Source organism: Rhopilema esculentum, chromosome 4 (genome assembly GCF_057945365.1).
Source record: "Rhopilema esculentum isolate cy_ngs chromosome 4, ASM5794536v1, whole genome shotgun sequence".
Lineage (NCBI taxonomy): Eukaryota > Metazoa > Cnidaria > Scyphozoa > Rhizostomeae > Rhizostomatidae > Rhopilema > Rhopilema esculentum.
In genome coordinates this window covers 11885928-11904828 of record NC_142818.1, presented here as the reverse complement: position 1 = coordinate 11904828, position 18901 = coordinate 11885928, and the positions used below count along the sequence as shown (strand labels likewise).

The 18901-nt window shown below is 38.7% G+C and overlaps 1 protein-coding gene across 1 annotated transcript in view; it reads left to right on the top strand.

The window, feature by feature from the left end:
- Positions 1-2022: 2022 nt before the first annotated feature.
- LOC135690972 (uncharacterized) overlaps positions 2023-18901 on the top strand; it is a 111125-nt gene continuing 94246 nt past the window's right edge. The window contains exon 1 of the mRNA XM_089116005.1: positions 2023-2198. Coding sequence (XP_088972131.1) covers positions 2124-2198 — 75 coding nt within the window. The 5' untranslated portion in view covers positions 2023-2123. The remainder of the gene's footprint in view (positions 2199-18901) is intronic.

Genomic DNA, 18901 nt, shown 5'->3' with positions numbered 1-18901 from the left:
CAATCTTCGAAAAGACGCCATGTTCATTTGCATTATTCGCGGCGAATTCGCAAAATAAATTTTGCCAGTGGAAATTAAACTTCGAATTCGCAGCGAATTCGCAGGCGAAAAATTCGTGGCGAAAAATTCGCTTCGCGCGAAAAATTCGTCTCGTGTAAATCAGGCTTTATATGGAGTGAATAGGAAAGAGCGAATGTTTGATATTTAGTTTGTCAAATTGAATTTGTAGAAAAGAACTTTGATATGAATCAAATTTCTTTCCTCTTGGTAAGGCCAAATTAGTAATCTTTGTCGTGAAAATGTACCCCGAAGGTATTTTATAGGCCTAAAGATGCGGGGAGGGACGCATTGAGCTGAAGAATAATTACAAGCAACGATTGTGGTTTCGAAACAGTATAAAAATATCAATGATTATATAAAATCAAAAATTGGCTACCATAATTAAACTCTGTTATTAATATCCAAGCATTGAATTATGACCTATTTTCAGCTTTTTCTAGAGTTAGGCCCCAGATATCTCATAGCAGTTTCTGAAAACAAAGAAAGAAAAAGTAACTAAATCACATCTTTGTACAAATGTGTTAAGAAGATTATGCATTGAGTGGCTAAACATTGTTGCTGGATCGGTTTTAAAACAGATCAATCATTATTTTCTGGAATTTCGACGAGACAGAAAACACCAAGGCAAGCACCGCGACTGTCAATGCTTGGAATTTGCGAATGACGGCTTATTTTTCCAATATTAACATCAATTCATAAATTTAAGTGCAATATAAGGCCACTCACCAAATTTCACATCGATATTCGAAAGAGAAGTGAACGAAATCAAACCTTACTTTTACCAAATTTATAAGGGCTCAGTATTGAGCAAGTTCCTTTTTGGCACTATTCGAAATGGCGGAAGTAAACAAAATTGCCTCACAGCGTACCGGTGAGTTAGACATCTAGCGCCTTCGGCGCTTCTATATCATTGGCAGAACCACATGTCTTTCTTTGAAAGAAAAGAGGCTGCAAGTATTTCTTCATGAAAATACACTGTGCAGGACAACCCTTTCAATATTTGCAAGTTCTGTATGTTTTAACTCAGCTGGCCCTCGGAACTCCTCTGCATTTATTAGGTCTTCCACTCTTTGCAAAAGCTCTATTTCAAGACACAACACGATATTGATCACAAATTTTCCACACAACATTGAATGCAAAATGCCTGGTCTTGCATGTGGCTCCTTCGGGGTGGTAGGCAGCATAATGAATTTACACAATCGCACAATATGATTTGTTAGTTGTTGCCTGTGAGAACTTTTAAAAAACCATCAGCCTCGCGGACACCCCAAATCTGACTACACTGGATCCCTGCGATCTCCCCGATATCATCTTCATGGATCCTTGACTTTCATATGATTACGTATACTGACTGAGACACTGAGCGCAAGCCAATAAAAGTAACGATACTTTGCACTAGACAAAAGGCAATTTTTCGACACACGTCTGAAAATCTGACTGTCTCGGGGGAGGGGGGAGTTACCTTAACATGTTTGAAGGCACGGAGACGTGCCATTATTTAGGGGTACCTTTTTCCTGAAAAGTGCGGAGTTATCGGTATCAGTTTTTGAAATTTGTGCGAAACTATGGGTACCATTTGAAGAAACATGCAGGATTGAGGAAATATTGCAAAATTATTAGGAGGGAGATTTAGCATTAACAGAATGAATGTCCAGTTAGAAATAAAAGTATGGAATATGTGTAACATTGAGATTTTAGAGCATAGGACATGCAAAATTTGGTTCATGATTTTTCCTGTGTTTTAAAAATTTCGCAGAATTATGTTTTGTAGAATTATGGGTCACATTTTTCAGACATTTGCAGAATTATGGGTCCAAAATTTTAACCAATGTGGCACGTACCGGTCCAAAATTAGGCATAATTTACCCCCTGAGCTGACTGTCTTATGTACGGATGGCGAGACAGTCTGGAACCGCCCCTGCTCATTTGTGCAAGCAAGCATAAACCCAAACTCTTCAACAAACGCCAAGTGTGCGCATAGCCTTCAGGCTGGTCCGAATGAATGAACAACAACAGAAATTTTGTAGCTAACATACAGGAAATAACTGGATTTGAAGTACGTGATGATGGAATTGAATTTGAGTACCATCGTCTGTTTGATGCTCGTTGTTGCTGCCTCTGGTCAAGTTGAAGATTCGGTGAGTAGTCAATCCATCATATTTCAGATTTAAACTTTGTAATTCGGTAACAAAACAAAGGTTATGAAGACCAAACGATAGGAACTTTTACTGGGAAGAAAAGTTGGTGGATTAAATGATTTAACAAACATAGCAAAGGACACGCCCTTTTGATTAGCTTAGAATACACTTGGAAAACCTCTTTAAGCCCCGGTCAAACGAACTTAACATTTTACTGAGCAACGCTCAACATGGCTGCTCAATGTAAAATTCGGTTCGTTTGACCACCCAACTGAACTTTGCTAAACTTACGCTTGGCTAACTTGCGCGGTAGATTCAAGTTTTGCACCAAAAATATCTTGAGAGTTTTGGTGGATATTGTGCTCACAAAAGCCGTTAAGCTCGCCATTTTGACAACATAAAGAAGGCCAAAAGTTTTGCGAGAAGTTTTCATTTCTCGTTGCGTAGCCTTGACCACATTGTACTGAGCAGCGCGCTGAGCAAGGCAGAGCAAAATTTGCAAATGTTGATTATTGCTCAGTGCGATGTTCAGTTTGTTTGACCGGGACTTTATAGTCATTTTCTTGCAATCGTTTAAAGCCGCGGTCAAATGAACTGAACATTTCTCTTGGCAGATCGCATTGGAAAATTTTACCTCCGTTCTCTTTACACATTTCATGTAGCACAAAAGCATTTCAAAAGTATTTTTTGGTAATGCAGTTGGGAAGACGTTGCAAAGGACTCTGTAAGCTGTAAAGAACTTTAGGTGGCATGTTTCTCTGGTGCCATCCCGAGTCCTATGTCTTTTTACATCGCTTCGCTTCGCTTACAATACCTCGCTTCGATTGATTTACATAGGCCTGACGATTCAGATGATTGGCATGCAAACTACCCTTTGGTTTTCCCTTTAATAGCTTCTGACTAATTAAATATATAGGACTGATTTTGTTTTTAAACATTACAAAAACCATAGTTGTACTGGTTTTCATATTTTCACAAATAAATAAAAATTCAAGATTATACGAAAGTAATCGAAAAATGTGAGAGTTGTGAACGGCTTTCCTTCAATAACTTTTGGCAGAAAAATGATAAAAATATGATTTGGAATGTAATCGATGGAACATGATCTGGTTCATGGCTTTTTTATATTTTGCAAGAGGTAAGAAGTTATTCCAGAACATTTTCAGCGTCCGAATGTTTGCAAAATCGCAATTTTCCCGAAACCGCTTATCAGTTGTCCTTAAATAACTTTTTCAAATTTCAATTTTTCGCCCAAACACACATCAACTTCTTTTCTCGATACCTGCTACACTTTTTTTATAGTCTGCAGTCGATTTTTGTGTTTTGTTATGTTTAAAGTTTGTGTCGAAGGTAGGGCAATTTTTCAAAAGTGCAAAAACCGCCTCAAATCACGTCGTAGACTTGTGTTGATAAATCTTGCGAAGCGCTATCACCTGAGTCGGTGTTCATCACCAGTTGTTGAATATTCACCAAAACATTGGTTTATTTCTCTTTTATTGAAAAGTTCTACGTTACATTTGACTTGTGAAGTCTAGGAGAATGAGATACTTTCGCTGTCTCCTTGATTCCAGAAGAAATACACGTGCTTTACAATGGGAATCGATTTGGCAAGTTACAAGGCAAGAATAGATTCTTTTCAGGCACGTAAATAATAGGGGGGCGTGGGGGGCGTGACGCCCCCCAAAGTTTGGAAAATCCAGTTACAGTTGGAAAACATAACGGTTGACTTGGAATTTTTTCTTAGGACCAAACTTGTGAATTTTATATTTTAAGAAGTTTTTTATTTTAAATGTAAAAATTCTAAACATTAAAATTCACAGGCTGAAGCTGACCCATCCACTAATCGTTTTCTATTGTGAATCCCGTCTCCACTGGATCCAAATTGCACACTTGCCCCGTTTGCTTTCTTTCTGACGGGAGTTGAATCAAATTACGAACAGGCAAGGTGAATTTCCGGATAAGAAACTTGAAACTTTACAGTTTGGAATAATAATTCCCGTATTGATCAGAAAGCATTAGAGTGGGAGTTTTTTAAGAAACTACGAGTAGTTAATTCAATAAAAGATTAATAATCTTTCAGTACTAAAAATTCTCAACGCTTCTTATAAAAACGAGTTTATGCTAAACTCCCCCTGTTATTTGTTAACGCCCTTGGCTCCTTATCATAAATTCCTATGACAAAACTGCTGTAAAGCAAGAACACATTGCAAAAACTGCAGTAGAAGTATTTGATCAAAGAAGAGTGTTTCATCTTTCGGATCAGGCATATGCACAAGTTTGTTCTCAAATCGTCATTTCAATTGTAAAGAATGAAAAGGCATTTGGCCCTCTGAAAATTGTTAGTAGTTTTCTTCGATCAAGAACAAAAATTAAAGGCTCAAGTTTATGGTGCTTCTATATCGTGAAAAAATGTATTTTAGATAAGATTGATCTGCGCCAATTGATTAATTGATCAATTTAGATAAAATTGATTAATTGATCTGAAAGAATACTACTAATCATTAAGTATATCTAATACTGGTTTTGCTTAAATGTTGCTTTACTTCTTACTGTAAGTTAAAATGTCTCTTTCATGTTGATGAAAATTTAGAGATTTAGGCTTTTATGCTTTAGGCTAATTATTGAGTAAAGTTTTGGTAATTATAAAGAAAATAGAACTATGGTGTTCGGGCTATTTACAAATATCAATTTAGTAGGTACAGTAGATTTACTGGTCAAATGAAAAATTTCTTACTTAGATTGGAATTTTCATCCTTCCACGCCCCCCCAAAATTAGCAACTTGTTTTCGTCCCTGATTCTTTTGCATCTTGATGGGAAGGTAACATATTCTCTGTCAGCCTGAGTAGCCTTGTCATATCTTTTGGGCTGTTTTTATGCTCATTGCGGTAAAAATCCTCTTGTTGAGTGGCGATATAGAGCTGAATCCTTGGCCTAAGCAAACATGTTCAAAACCGCGCGGCAAAACAACTGCCATCACATTTGTTTCAATTATTTTCTGACCTTTTCACCTTTTTATACTTGTCATGATGCCGCGATCTAAATCTGATCTAAATCAACTGCCGTTTAGGCAATTTAGCAGAAATGTAACAGTAGTAATTGCTTTGGTGATCCATTTAGGACGCGTAATGACTCCATAACAGTCGCTTGTAAACAGCGAAAATCTCACCACCCGGCTCCTCAAGGGTAAACTAAGCCTAGTTTTGGACAGGGATGTGCCATTTTAGTTCAAAATTTGAACCCATAATTCTGTGAGCATTTTGAAAACTATACCTATAATTCAGCAAGACAGTAAAAATTTCTCAAGCCACAACAATCATCAAACAAATTTTGTATGTCCTTTTCCCAAAAATCATAATAATTCCAACATATTTCATACTTCCATTTCTAACTGGACATTCATTTCGTTAATGCTAAATTTCCCAAATAATTTTGCAATATTTCTCAATATGATGCCCAAAATTCTGCATGTTTCTTCAAAGGTACCCATAATTCCGCACATATTTCAAAAACTGATACCCAAATTTCTGCCCTTTTCAGAAAAAAGGTACCCCCAAAATAATGGCATGTCCCGTACTTCAAAACCAATTAGCGTAACCACCCCCCCCCCTCGAGCCCTGCTCAGACGGGTTGGCTTTTTGATTGAGGGAATGGTCTTGTGCTCGGAGGATCCTCAACATTTCCTCTGATGAATTGGACGAATTTTTGCTTCCTCTGAGCAAAACAAACTCTCAAGTTTACCTTAAACAACTTTTTACAGAAATTTGATAAAAATATAGTTTGAAATGTAATCGGTAGAGCATCTTTTATAACATGTAAAGTCTGTCTCAAGTTATATATGAGGTGAGATCTGTGATAACATAAATTGTGATGACTTAAACTGTAGCAGACATGATATGCCTGATATCTGATATGCCTGATATGATATGCCTGTCATTTTGTGTTTTGAAAAGAGTGCCAAACTGTTTTTAGAAACCCCAAAAACGAAGCTGCTTTTTCGAAACAGAGGTTCCAGAGCAAATCCATATCGGATTCATGCGTTCACACGAGCTCAAAAGCGATCCGATATGTTTCCATTGCACATTCACAGCAGAATGGTTTGACTACGCAAAAACGATACGGAGCGTATCGGATTCAAGTGTCATCGTGTGAACAGGAGGCCTATCCGATATGAAAAGCGATCCGATACGAAATGAATCCGGTATCGTGTGAACAGGGCCTTACTATAGTGATCATGAGCCACTTTTTCTAACTATAAAACTACAAATGAAACAATAATATCTTCAAGTTTGCGATATCTCTGCATAATCCTGAACTATTGTAAATGGATGCAAATGGTTGTGAACCAGCATTAATCATCATGAAGCAGTGTTAATAATCGTGAATCATTGTAAGTGATTGAGAATCATCATGAAGTCATAATAAATCTGCGAAGGTCATCGTGAATCAATTCAAATGATCATGAATCTCTGTAAATCATTGTAAATTGGCATACCGTAAAAGCTCTATTAAGCCCCCTCTCTATTAAGCCCTCTCTCTATTAAGCCCCCGATGTCGAACAAAGAAAACAGGCGGATCAAGTCCGTAGCCAGGCCTGTGGAGTAGGGGCGGAAAAAAACCACAGACCTGTTGCAGGCAAACGTTGCAGCAAGTTTTCTTTTCAAGTTTTTGCATGGCAGCGAAAGTTTTTTGGGTTTTTGAGCGTCAGGCACTTCCTTAAATTCTTCATGGATAAAAAGTGACCTCAATAGGCAATTTTTCTTCCATCAGTATTATCTTGACTCAAATTGCCATGGCAATCCAATGAAAACAATGAAAAACCCCCATTAAAAACCGTTACGAAAAATGCTGCTTGAAAAAGTTGCTTGTCCAAAAATTCCAATAAAGATAAAAAATACTAAAAAAAAATTTTCCAAGAGTCTGAAGGGCGTGGACAAGAAATTTTGTTCTTGTCCATCCCAGTTTCTATGAGCTGGTGACGCCACTGTCCATGTCACCCCTTGGCTTCGGGCCTGATGCGCATTGAGTGGTTCTCTTGATTGGTGTGATGATGATAAGAAGATGTTCATTAAATACGGCCAATGTAAAGATTTCCTTGTGCGGGCGGTGAAGAGGATACTGATGTTGATTCTTTCGAACGCCCCCCTCTCAAATAAGCCCGCTCTAGGACTGAAAAAATAAATATAGCTTTTACGGAAAATTAAAACGAATCAGCCCAAGAGATCCTACTCCACCGTCAATGACAATGCCAACGAGAGTAAATTCTTGCTCAGACGCAATATTCTGATATTTAATCTTTATGAACATCCTCATAGAAAAGCCTAATCCTTATTGCTACCGCTCTTTACTGATTTCATATTATGTACCGGACATCTTCTTCGTACATAGCCATTGGGCCCCTATGTTTTGTGATAGTGGATAGTTTTTTGTTGATCGATATAGCTTGCACTCGCACAAATGTTTTCTCTATCGTAAAGATATTATCCGAATGTATTGATTTGGATATTTTACGACACAGTGGCACCTCCGACGGGACATTGGATATCCGTGTTATGATTTTGAGAAGTGGAGTGCTAGAAGCAATGGGATCAACGACGATAATAACGACGAAGAAACTGGCACTGGCGTAAGAGGCGAGGCGATGAATCATAACAAAAAATGGATAGTTATGGTATTGATAGGCCAGAAGATAGCTTAAATAATCAATAATCAGTTAGAAGTTCTTATTAGAGAACGGGAACTGATAATGGTGGCAATGAAAGATTTTATTTTTGAGTTAAAGGATATTTCGGAAATTGATGATGGTATTGTTGATCAAATCGAGTAAAGAATAATGGAGTTAAAGCTGATTGTAGAGCCTATGTTGATGGATATAAAATCAGTGTCGAAGGAAATTCAAGAGATAATGAAGAGATGGATTTTAAGACAGAATTGGTAAGAGAGTACACAACAAGTCGTTCATATGATCAGTGGCGAAGCTGGCCTTAAGTCAATGGTCATGCTTTGTATGGGACAGAAATAGACCGGGCTACAGTGGCGGTAGGTGCCACCTCAGGGCGGAGAAATTCAAATGGATATTTTCAGGTAGCTATGGGTCTGGTTACTTGGAAAAGTGATGGTGAACGGGAAATTTTTGGGGTTTAAGGGGTAAATACGGGGGTTAAAGTTCGTCATATTAGCATATTACCTCTGCGGAGGAGCCACTGTTTTGTTTACGACTTCAGAGCTAGGCAAGTGCTTGTTATCATAATAAAAAACTGATCTAGAAGGAGTCTTTTAGAGCTTCTTCTTTAAATTCCGACATATTACTACAATAAGAGTAGTCACGTGACCAATGTTTACCCCTTACCATATTTGGAAGGTGAGCTTTTTTAACAGAATACCTTTGTTCTATTCTTTGTACCACGTATTCTTTTGGTTGATACTCTTAAATGTTAAAAGATGCAAGTTAAGGCAAAGATACCTGCATTTGTCAATGTTTATCCATTGTAGGCTTCATTTTCACTTTCTTTATCATCTCCAAAGGTCACGTCTTCTTCAAGATCCAGGAACAAGTCAGTCAGTTCGTCTGGAAATGCTTGTTGTTGCCAGTCTATAGTCAGGTTCCCTTTCCAGCCAAAAGTAGAAAGATCTGTCAAATTTATGGACCTTTCACACGATGACTTCCAAATCTTTGCAATGATGTTTGATCGCAATATGTGTAGCCTCAGTGATGATTGACATGGAGGCAAGAGTGAAATGTCTATGGCTTTGTCTTGCCTTACATACTTCTTGTCAAATATTTTTTTCCTCACATCATTGACATTTTTTTGCCGGTATCCATATAAATGGCAAACATATTCTTCAAGGTTAACAAATATTTGCTCATCAAGTTATCATACCTGCCCTAGTAGCGAAAATGTGTTAACAAATCTGTTGTTCTTCTGGACCACCTCCCAACATTCTGATTTCCCTTTGTGGAAAAAAGATGACACATAGTCATTCCCTGTGAATGCATGAAAGCCTATCAGGCACTTCTTCAAACCATCTTCCATCTCAATATCAGACAAAAATAGTCCTTTTCTATTCAAAACAACTTCAAAATCGAGATATACTTGACTTTGCTCTTTAATAATACTTAATAAAATTACCAAGATGTCGATGTCTGAGGATGGAGAGCGTACAACAACTTTTTTCGATAGATGCCGAGTTAAAGCGTTTCTTTTTCCTTGTAAACTCTTTGTAGCAGAATTCATGGTATTAAAATTCTTTAGCTATGAGATCAAAATCTTTAATTTCATAATAAATGTTCTGATCGATATTGGCTTCAGCAGCTTATTTTACGTTAGTTCGGCCTGCTTCGTCGTGATCGTTATTGGTACATGATGTTTCTGTTGCCTCCTTACCCGGTACTTTTGGCAAAAATTACACATCTGGAGATAAACATCTTGTCTCTGAGTAGCTGCAGTCTTTAGTGTTTGTGGACGCTGAATAGCTTCAGTGCTAGTTTCTGCGAGGAATTTCTCATGGGACAGGATCTTTGTAAATTTTTTATAACAAGGTTCTAAGTGAACTCCGTGCTTATTTGGATCAACCTCGTCAGAAATGGAGCTGCATTGTTCTTCGTGGAGATTTTTGCCACCAAGTCGTAAACGAGTAGCCTTTGCAATTTTATCTTTATTGATGTCAGACAAATCTTTAATAATACTGTACAGACAATCTTTGCTCGGGTAATGAACAATACAGCTTAGGCCTTGCATGTTTAAAAATATAAATAAAACAGGACCTCCTCAATACTTTAAAGGTACACAGAGTATCCAATTTTCAGAGCGAAAATAACAACTTAAATACTGAAAATGACGCTTAGAGCAAAACAATTCCTTCTTGGTAATGATGCACACAGGTCTTTTTGTTCTGCTACGTATTTCCGTGATTTCTTGAGTTCATTGCGTTACATATTTGTGTTATTATTTGTACAAATATTTTCAAAGCGATGAATTGCGAAAAAAGTTGCCCAGCATCTGAAGGAGATGTGGAGTCATCACGTAATAACCAAATGCGCATGAAATCAGACGGACCTAATAAATTATCATGTCTTCGCAACCATTATTCTACACATAGTTAAAAACAGTCATAAACTCAAAGTTATTTAGGGTATCTATCAACAACATCTCGGTTGTAGAATATTCTTGCTGATTTGTACATTATTGTAACATTTAAGAGTATTAAACAAAAAAATTTCAGGTATTCTGTTAGAAAAGGCTCATTTTCCAAATATGGTAAGGGGTAAAAATTGGTCACGTGACGACTCTAAATGTAGCAATATGTCGGAATTTGATAAAGGGGCTCTAAAAGACTCCCTCTAGATTACTTTTTTATGATAACAAGCACTTGCCATGCTCTGAAGTCGTAAACAAAACAGTGGCTCCTCCGCAGAGGTAATATGCTAATATGACGAACTTTAACCCCCCGTATTTACCCCTTAAACCCCAACAATTCCCCGTTCACCATCACTTTTCCAAGTAACCAGACCAATAGCTACCTGGAAATATCCATTTGAATTTCTCCGCCCTGAGGTGGCACCTACCGCCACTGTAGCCTGGTCTAAAAGGGGATGGGGGTCTGGGGGCTACGCCCTCAGGAAAATTACACTCAACCACACCCTATAGATGCTCGGAAAAGGGGGGTAACGCCCTTTTTAGTATATTGAATCAAATAGCTCTTGTTTAGATCGCAGTCAATGATGTCAAGGACTTCAACATCTAAATGTTCTTTCCACCCCATTCTCCAATGTTGTGTTTTGGAAATATCTTTGGGACAATGTTTTTGAAAAATTGTGCATTTGAAAACCCCCAACAAACACTACTGATCATACTGGAAAAACATTGCAGATGAGAGAGTATTATATCTACAAATATTTTTCAAAATCTAAACTTTTGATAAATCAGCTTATTCAAATCAGCAAGGGGTTAAAAAATATCCACTCTCTTACTATTAATTATTGACACTTTTTTGATGTTTCTGAATTAAGATGAATTAGGCAAGATAAGCCCTCAGTGATAGGTAGGCCATCCCTTGTTTATGATACAGGGAATTGTGGGATGCTTGTTTCTTGGTTCAGAATTTTACACTTAGCTTCAATTTTATAAGCTTAATTTTTACATATCTAAAACAAATGTATCAAGGATAGTACTGTTTAGCATATACAAAAAGTTTTGACCCCTGTATTTAAGGTGTAACATGCCATAAACATCAACAAGTTAAGTCCAAGCCCAACATCAAGGGCTTTCCTATAACTTTGGTCTTCCATGTTTAAGAAACCCCATAGTTTTCCTGGCAACTGAAAGCCCTGGGGAAATCAAACTGCACTGAGAAGGTTGGCTGTGTGGAAGCTACATATATAGTGTGATTAAAAATCATTTCTAAATTCTATCCATCAGCAAATTATAGTCAAATATCCAATAACAGGCAAGTTCCAAAGTGCAATTTCATTATTAGCATCAAGTCATGGTGTAATATTGAATAACAGGCAAATTACAGGGTACAATACATTTGCATTGCATAGGGTACAATGCAAATTACATACATGTATTAACAAAAGTTATAGAGTAATATTGAATAAACAAGCAAATTTAAGGGTACAATTTCATTTATCAACAAAAGTTATGGTGTAGTATTGAATAAACAAGGAAATATAAGAGTACAATTTCATTTATCAAAAAAAGAGCTGGTGTAATATTGAATGCAGGCAAATTTCAGGGTACCATTTCATTTATCAGCAACAAGTTATGGTGTAATATTAAATAACAGGCAAATTGCAAGATGCAATTTGAATTTTATTTTATACACAGCAAGTTATGTTGTAATATTGACTAAACAAGAAATTTTTAAGAGCACAATTCTTTCTATCAACAACAGGTCTTGGTGAAAAATTGAATAAACAGGCAAGTTTTCAAAGTACAATTTCGTCCCTCTCAGCAACAAGTAAGGTTGTAATATTGAATAAACCAGATAGAATGGACAGGCAATTTCCATCCATCATGTAAAATTCCATCCATCAGCAACAGGTTATTGTGTGATTTTGACAAAACAGGAAATTTTCAAGAGTACAATTCCATGAGCAAGAGGTTTTGGTGAAATACTGAATACACAGGCAAGTTTCAGGGTACAAGTTCGTCCATCAGCAACAAGTTATGGTATGATCAGCAACGCAATGGTAGGATTCTCCATCGATAAGGGTCGGTCTTTGGTTTTCAATCACAATTTTGGTTTACAATTACCTTGCTCAGCCACACGCAAGTGATCCCTGTAGCAGTTAATAAACAATATATCTCTCGGAAATAGCTTCGATTGAATTTCCCCACTCCCTTGCAGCAATGTTTCTCAGCTCACAAGTTGACCTTAGATACTTCATGTATGGGAGATTTAGGTCGGTCATGCTGAAAAAAATGAGCATGACTTGGGGTCCAAAACGGGCCAAGATAGCATGCGCAAGATAGAATTCAGCCAATCAAATCAGTGCTAGGTTTATGATTATAATGACGAGGTCATGCTATTCCAAATGAGCATGACTTACCGCAGGGATACCAACCAGGGCATTTTTTAAGGAATTTCAACTACTGGGGAAAATTTGCAAAAAGGGCCCAAAAGTGTAATAGCCAAAAGAAGCACACAGGTATATGCCTCTGTAAAAAACACTGTTTTAATTAATGAATTTTCGTAGTTACAAGTTTTTAGCCACAGCACAAACATATAATAGTAAACTAAAGACAGCCATTTTCACTTTGAAAAAACTTTCTGACAAAATCTCTTTGTTTGTAAAGCTCACTGCAAGGCTGTGCATTTCGCCTGTCTTTCTTCTTTAAAAACGTGAACACAGCCGGTCTTGGATCATAATAGGCAGTGCCTATCCCATTTAGAGATATGTTCATTACACCATTGATCGTCCCTTGATGCAAGGATGATCGTTTCACACTTTTGATGTTGTTGTAATGCGAGACTACTCTTTCAGTCGCCATGCTGTGAGGGGTCAGTGTGAAGAAAGATGCCAGAAACTTTTTCATGATGCCTTGACTGGCTTGCGTCATTTTTCTCAATTTAAGGGCGTACACAGTTCCCGTGTCTTCAACATCAACCGTCTTCACCTCAGAAATCTTGCCCCACGAAGAACAAACATCAGAAACAAATTGTTTAATCACTTGGCTACCAAACATTTGTGACACAAGTTCTCTGCTGGATGTTATGAACACTTTTGGTGATTTAGCTTCCAGCACTGTCTTCAGACTGTTTATTGTTCCGTCATTTTCTATGTTCATTCGCTCATGCAGGAAGTTGATGGCAGATTGTACAACTTCATTTCTAACTGCCTTGTTGTCTCTTCTCATCGCAGTGACAAAATGATTTCCCGTTTTTCTCCTACATTGCTCTGCTTCGTTATTTGCGCTGTCTTCTTGCAATTTCCTTAAATGATCTTCTTCTTTACCACCTGGAATAGGCATTTGATCCATAATCTTGAGGTTTTCGACACTGGCGTCCCTTGCTGTTATGACGTCTGGTAGTATGAGGTATGATATTTGAAATATCTTTTGAAGCCTTTCAAATATCTTGCATAAATTGTACATAAGTGTTGTCAGCCATAGTTGCTGCGAAGTAGCATTCCATTTTTGCATAAAACCACGTGCCATGGCACATTCTTTTTTATCTGATGCGATTTCACCACTTACCATTTTCTCCCACACTTTCGTAGCTGCCTTAAGATTATGCAAAACAGCCCTGATCAGATTAAGTGTGTGCGGCGCAAATCTAACCTCAAAATGTTTTGGGAACGTCAAGCAACGTTCATCTTCTTGATGAAGTATTTTCGTTCTCCGTGGAGATGTTCTAAAAATGTTGACCAAAGCTAGCAAATTGCTCAACCAGATCGGCAGCTCAGGCACTTCTGCTTGCAAAGATTCTAGAGCCAAATCTGATCTATGACATACACACCAAGCAGTCAGAATGTCCCTGCCAACATGATCTTTCAGCAATTTCCAGAGACCTCCTTTCTTTCCTGTATTGGCACTTTCCCCATCAGTCGTAATGCCAACCAGTTTTTCTGTGTCTACGTTCACCGATTCCAAACAACTGATCAGTGAGTCTAACAGTCCAGCAGCACCACCCCTGTCACTGCTTGCAACTCCAAGAAATACAGTTTTAACGCAGACTTCATCGATTGGCACATACCTTGCTGTTATGAACTTGGAGTCGATTTGCTGTCTATCAGAACTTCCATCAATTTGTAAGGAATAACAAATGCAGTTTTTCAATTCAGCTGCAACTTTTTCCATTTCAAATTTAACAACAATATTTCTCATTTCAGCATAGGTGACGGGATCTCGGTAATGATAAAAGCTTGACTTCTCGAAACCAATGTAATGTTTTGAATAAATTAACATATTATTATGACGTAACGGTACTTAGAGTTAGTTGTAGAGCACGAGGCGAGGGAGAAAACCGTGTTACATGTGAGCACATGATTAGGCCCTTTTTAACAACATAACATTTGGCGACGAGGATTAAAACAAAAAGCAGATAACGTGGAGGGAAAGCACATGCCATTTCTGTTAAGTTTCAGAATTTAAGATGGCGACGGCAGCACGATTAGATTTATTACCGCTTCCACCGTTCGACCCAGTGTCCGACCCGACGTCCATAAGCCAACGATGGCAACATTGGAAACGCCGTTTCGAAACATATTTACTTGCCGTAAATATAACTGATGATGCTCAGAAACGTGCCTTACTGTTGTACCAAGCAGGTGCCGCCACTCAAGAAATTTTCGATTCTCTCCCAGTTGAGCAAGATGAAGCTACAGATTACAAGACAGCGTTGGCAAAACTTGACACTTACTTTGCCCCGCAGAAAAATGTCGACTTTGAAATTTTTCAATTTCGCCAAGCCAAACAGAAGATTGGAGAAACTACTGATCAATTTGCTACACGACTTCGCAAACTTGCTACAAATTGTGAATTTACAGATTTAGATAAGGAAATTAAATCTGCGATTATACAAAACTGCTCGTCTAAGCAACTCAGAAGGCTTGCTTTGCGGGAAGAGAAGCTTACACTTGCCGTGTTGTTATCAAAAGCACGTATTCTGGAAGCCAGCGATACACAAGCTAAAGATATAGAAGAAAGTCTCATGCAGGTAGAAACTGCCCAGCTGGTTCGTAAGCCTCAGCTGAAAACCTGTTTCAACTGTGGTTTTTCATGGCCTCACCGTACTTCCCCTTGCCCCGCCAAGACTCAAAGTTGTCGCAAATGTGGGCGTGTTGGACATTTTGCTAAAGTCTGTAAAAGCCGCGCGAAACAACCGCGTGCCGTTAATGACCCGCTTACGCAAGACCATAAGAAAGGAGGTCATAAATTCGCAAATCAAAAAGGAAAAATACATCATGTACAGGGAAAAGCACCTCAACATACACAAGAGCCTACTCCAGAGTCTAGCAGCGACGAAGGTTATTTGTTTACGTGCGATGATCAACGCGAAATAAAGATGCCACAAGTCCGAGTAAAAATTAATAACACCCCTGTGAAAATGATTTTGGATACAGGAGCATCGATCGATATTTTGGATGAATCAACATTTCATCAGGTCAAGGCAGCTAAGAATATCCATCTTTCTCGTTCAACGACAAAGCTTTTTGCATATGGTTCTGAACAACAGCTTCCAGTTTTGGGAAAATTTCATGCCACGATCGAAACAAAGGACCGAATCGCGCCCGTTTGCCTACATGTGGTTCGGGGAAATTCTGGATCTTTGCTCAGTTACACAACGGCTGCTGACTTAAATTTGATTCAGATTAAGCTAAATGCAGTGAAAACAGGACAATCTACCCCTGCCACTACCGAGAATTTGGAAGCCAAATACCCGAAACTATTTGATGGAATAGGAAAGCTTAAAGACCGTGAAATCAAACTGCATATCGATAGCACCGTTCCGCCGGTGGCTCAGCCCGCTCGACGTATACCATTTCATTTGCGGAAGAAAGTGTCGGAAACTCTGCGTGATTTGGAAGACCAAGGCATTATTGAAAAAGTGGCAGAAACAAGCACCCCCTGGATATCACCCTTGGTCGTAATTCCAAAAAACGACGGAACTGTTCGCTTATGCGTGGACATGAGAATGCCTAACCGCGCGATTCAACGGGAACGCCACCCTAGCCCTACCATCGACGACCTTATACACGCGTTAAATGGTGCTACAGTTTTTTCCAAGTTAGATCTTCGCTCTGGTTACCATCAACTGGTTTTATCAGAAGAAAGCCGTCACATCACTACTTTCGCTACTCATAAAGGGTTACGAAGATATACACGTCTTAACTTTGGAACGTCGTCAGCAAGCGAAATTTTTCAGAACGCCGTTTACGAACAAATTCGGAATATTGAGGGTGCCGTAAATATCAGCGACGATGTTATCATTTATGGTAACACCCAAAACGATCACGACCGCGCGTTACATGCGGTATGCAAACGATTCCAAGATATGGGGTTGACGTTAAACAAGGCAAAGTGCGAGTTGAACAAAAAGGAGATCACGTTTTTTGGCTATGTGTTTTCTGAGAAAGGAATCTCTGCCGACCCCCAGAAAGTTCATGCAATTCACAACGCCCCGCCGCCACAGTCAGTCAAGGATATTCGCAGTTTCTTAGGGATGGCAAACTACTGTGCAAAATTTATTTCACAATTCAGTGATATCAGCGAGCCCTTGCGAAACTTAACAAAGAAAAACAGTGTTTTCCGGTGGACCCCTAAGGAACAAAAGTCGTTCGATAACATCAAGTTGGCATTGACTAGTGACAAGGTGATGGCATATTTTGACCAGACAAAACAAACTGAGTTGTTTACGGATGCTTCGCCTACAGGCCTTTCGGCTATCTTATCGCAAATTACACCTGGCCAAGAAGACAGAAAAGTCGTAGCCTACGTAAGCCGATCGCTCTCAGATGTAGAAAGAAGGTACTCGCAAACTGAAAAAGAGGCATTAGCTATAGTATGGGCTATTGAACGCCTTCACATTTACTTATATGGTGCAAAATTCAAGCTATTCACAGATTGCAAGCCAGTCGAACTTATTTTGTCTAACCCAAAATCACGACCACCCGCTAGAATTGAACGCTGGAATTTACGTATTCAGGATTACGATTTTGAAATTGTTTATAAACAAGGAGCTCAAAACCCTTCGGATTTCTTGTCAAGACACACCTTTACGGATACAACTAGTAAATCTCAGTCATCAACAGCCGACAAATACGTCAATTTTCTCGCTCGTCATGCTGTTCCGAAGTCTATGGACTACAAAGAAATTCAAGCTGCCACATTCGCAGACCAAACCTTGCAAGCTCTCATACGCCTTATTCATGATAATTCGTGGAACAACATTCGAAGTATGCAATCACCTGACGTTGATAAAGAGGAATTAAACTTATTTGCTAAAATAAGAAGCGAATTAACTGTCAATGATGATGCAAGCCTAATTCTGCGAGGATCACGAATTGTTCTTCCTAAATTTCTCCGCCATAGAGCAATAGAAATTGCTCACGAAGGACATCAAGGGATCGTCAAAACCAAACAACTTCTACGAGAGAAAATTTGGTTTCCTAACATCGATAAATCTGTCAAAGATGTGCTTGCAAATTGTTTACCCTGCCAAGCCATTGGTCCGGAAAATAGGCCTGCCCCATTACATATGAACGAATTGCCTCCGAAGCCCTGGCATACTGTACACATTGATCACTGTGGACCGTTTCCTACCGGAGAATATATTCTCGTGGTCATCGATGCTTACTCTCGATTCCCAGAAGTGGACATTGTGCATTCCACATCAGCCTCTGCGACAATTGCTAAACTCGATCGAATTTTCGCAACACATGGATTGCCCCACGTAGTTAAAAGTGACAATGGCCCACCATTTAACAGTGCTGACATCAAGGATTACATGAAAGAAAATGGCATACATTTTCAACCCATAACACCGTTGTGGCCCCAAGCCAATTCCGAAGCTGAGAACTTTAACAAACCAATGACTAAAGCCATCAAAGCAGCACAAGTGGAGGGGAGAAATTGGAAGAAAGAGCTTTACAGATTCGTTCTAAATTACCGTGCCACTCCACATACAACAACAAAATATCCTCCAGCACAGCTACTTTTTAATCGCAAAATTCGGATAAAGTTGCCAGACACAGTGGAAAAGAGTCTATCGCCCTTGGACGAAGAAATTCGCAAAAACGACACACAGGCAAAGGCAACGATGAAGCAAAATGCGGACCGGAAAAGAGGAGCTAAGGAACGTAAAATGAGTATTGGCAATCTGGTACTAATTCGACAAAGAAAAAGAAACAAGTTAACATCCAAATTCGATCCGAAGCCTTTTCGTATAGTACGAATAAAAGGAACGATGATCACAGCTTGTAGAAATGGACATTACGTAACAAGGAACATTTCATTTTTTAAGCCAATTCAGGAAAGAAAGGATTTGGAATTTTACAATGATGCGGATGATGAAGAATCATTAGAACTACCTGCGACCGGAGAAGGACAGCAAGAAGAAGCAGACACCCAGAATAACGCCAGATATCCACAAAGAATTAGAAGAAGAGTTCAAAGATATGGACAAAACATTTACGATACGTAAGCAGAAAGTACTGTGAGTTTAACGCTTTCACTTATTTTATTCGATTTTCAGAAGT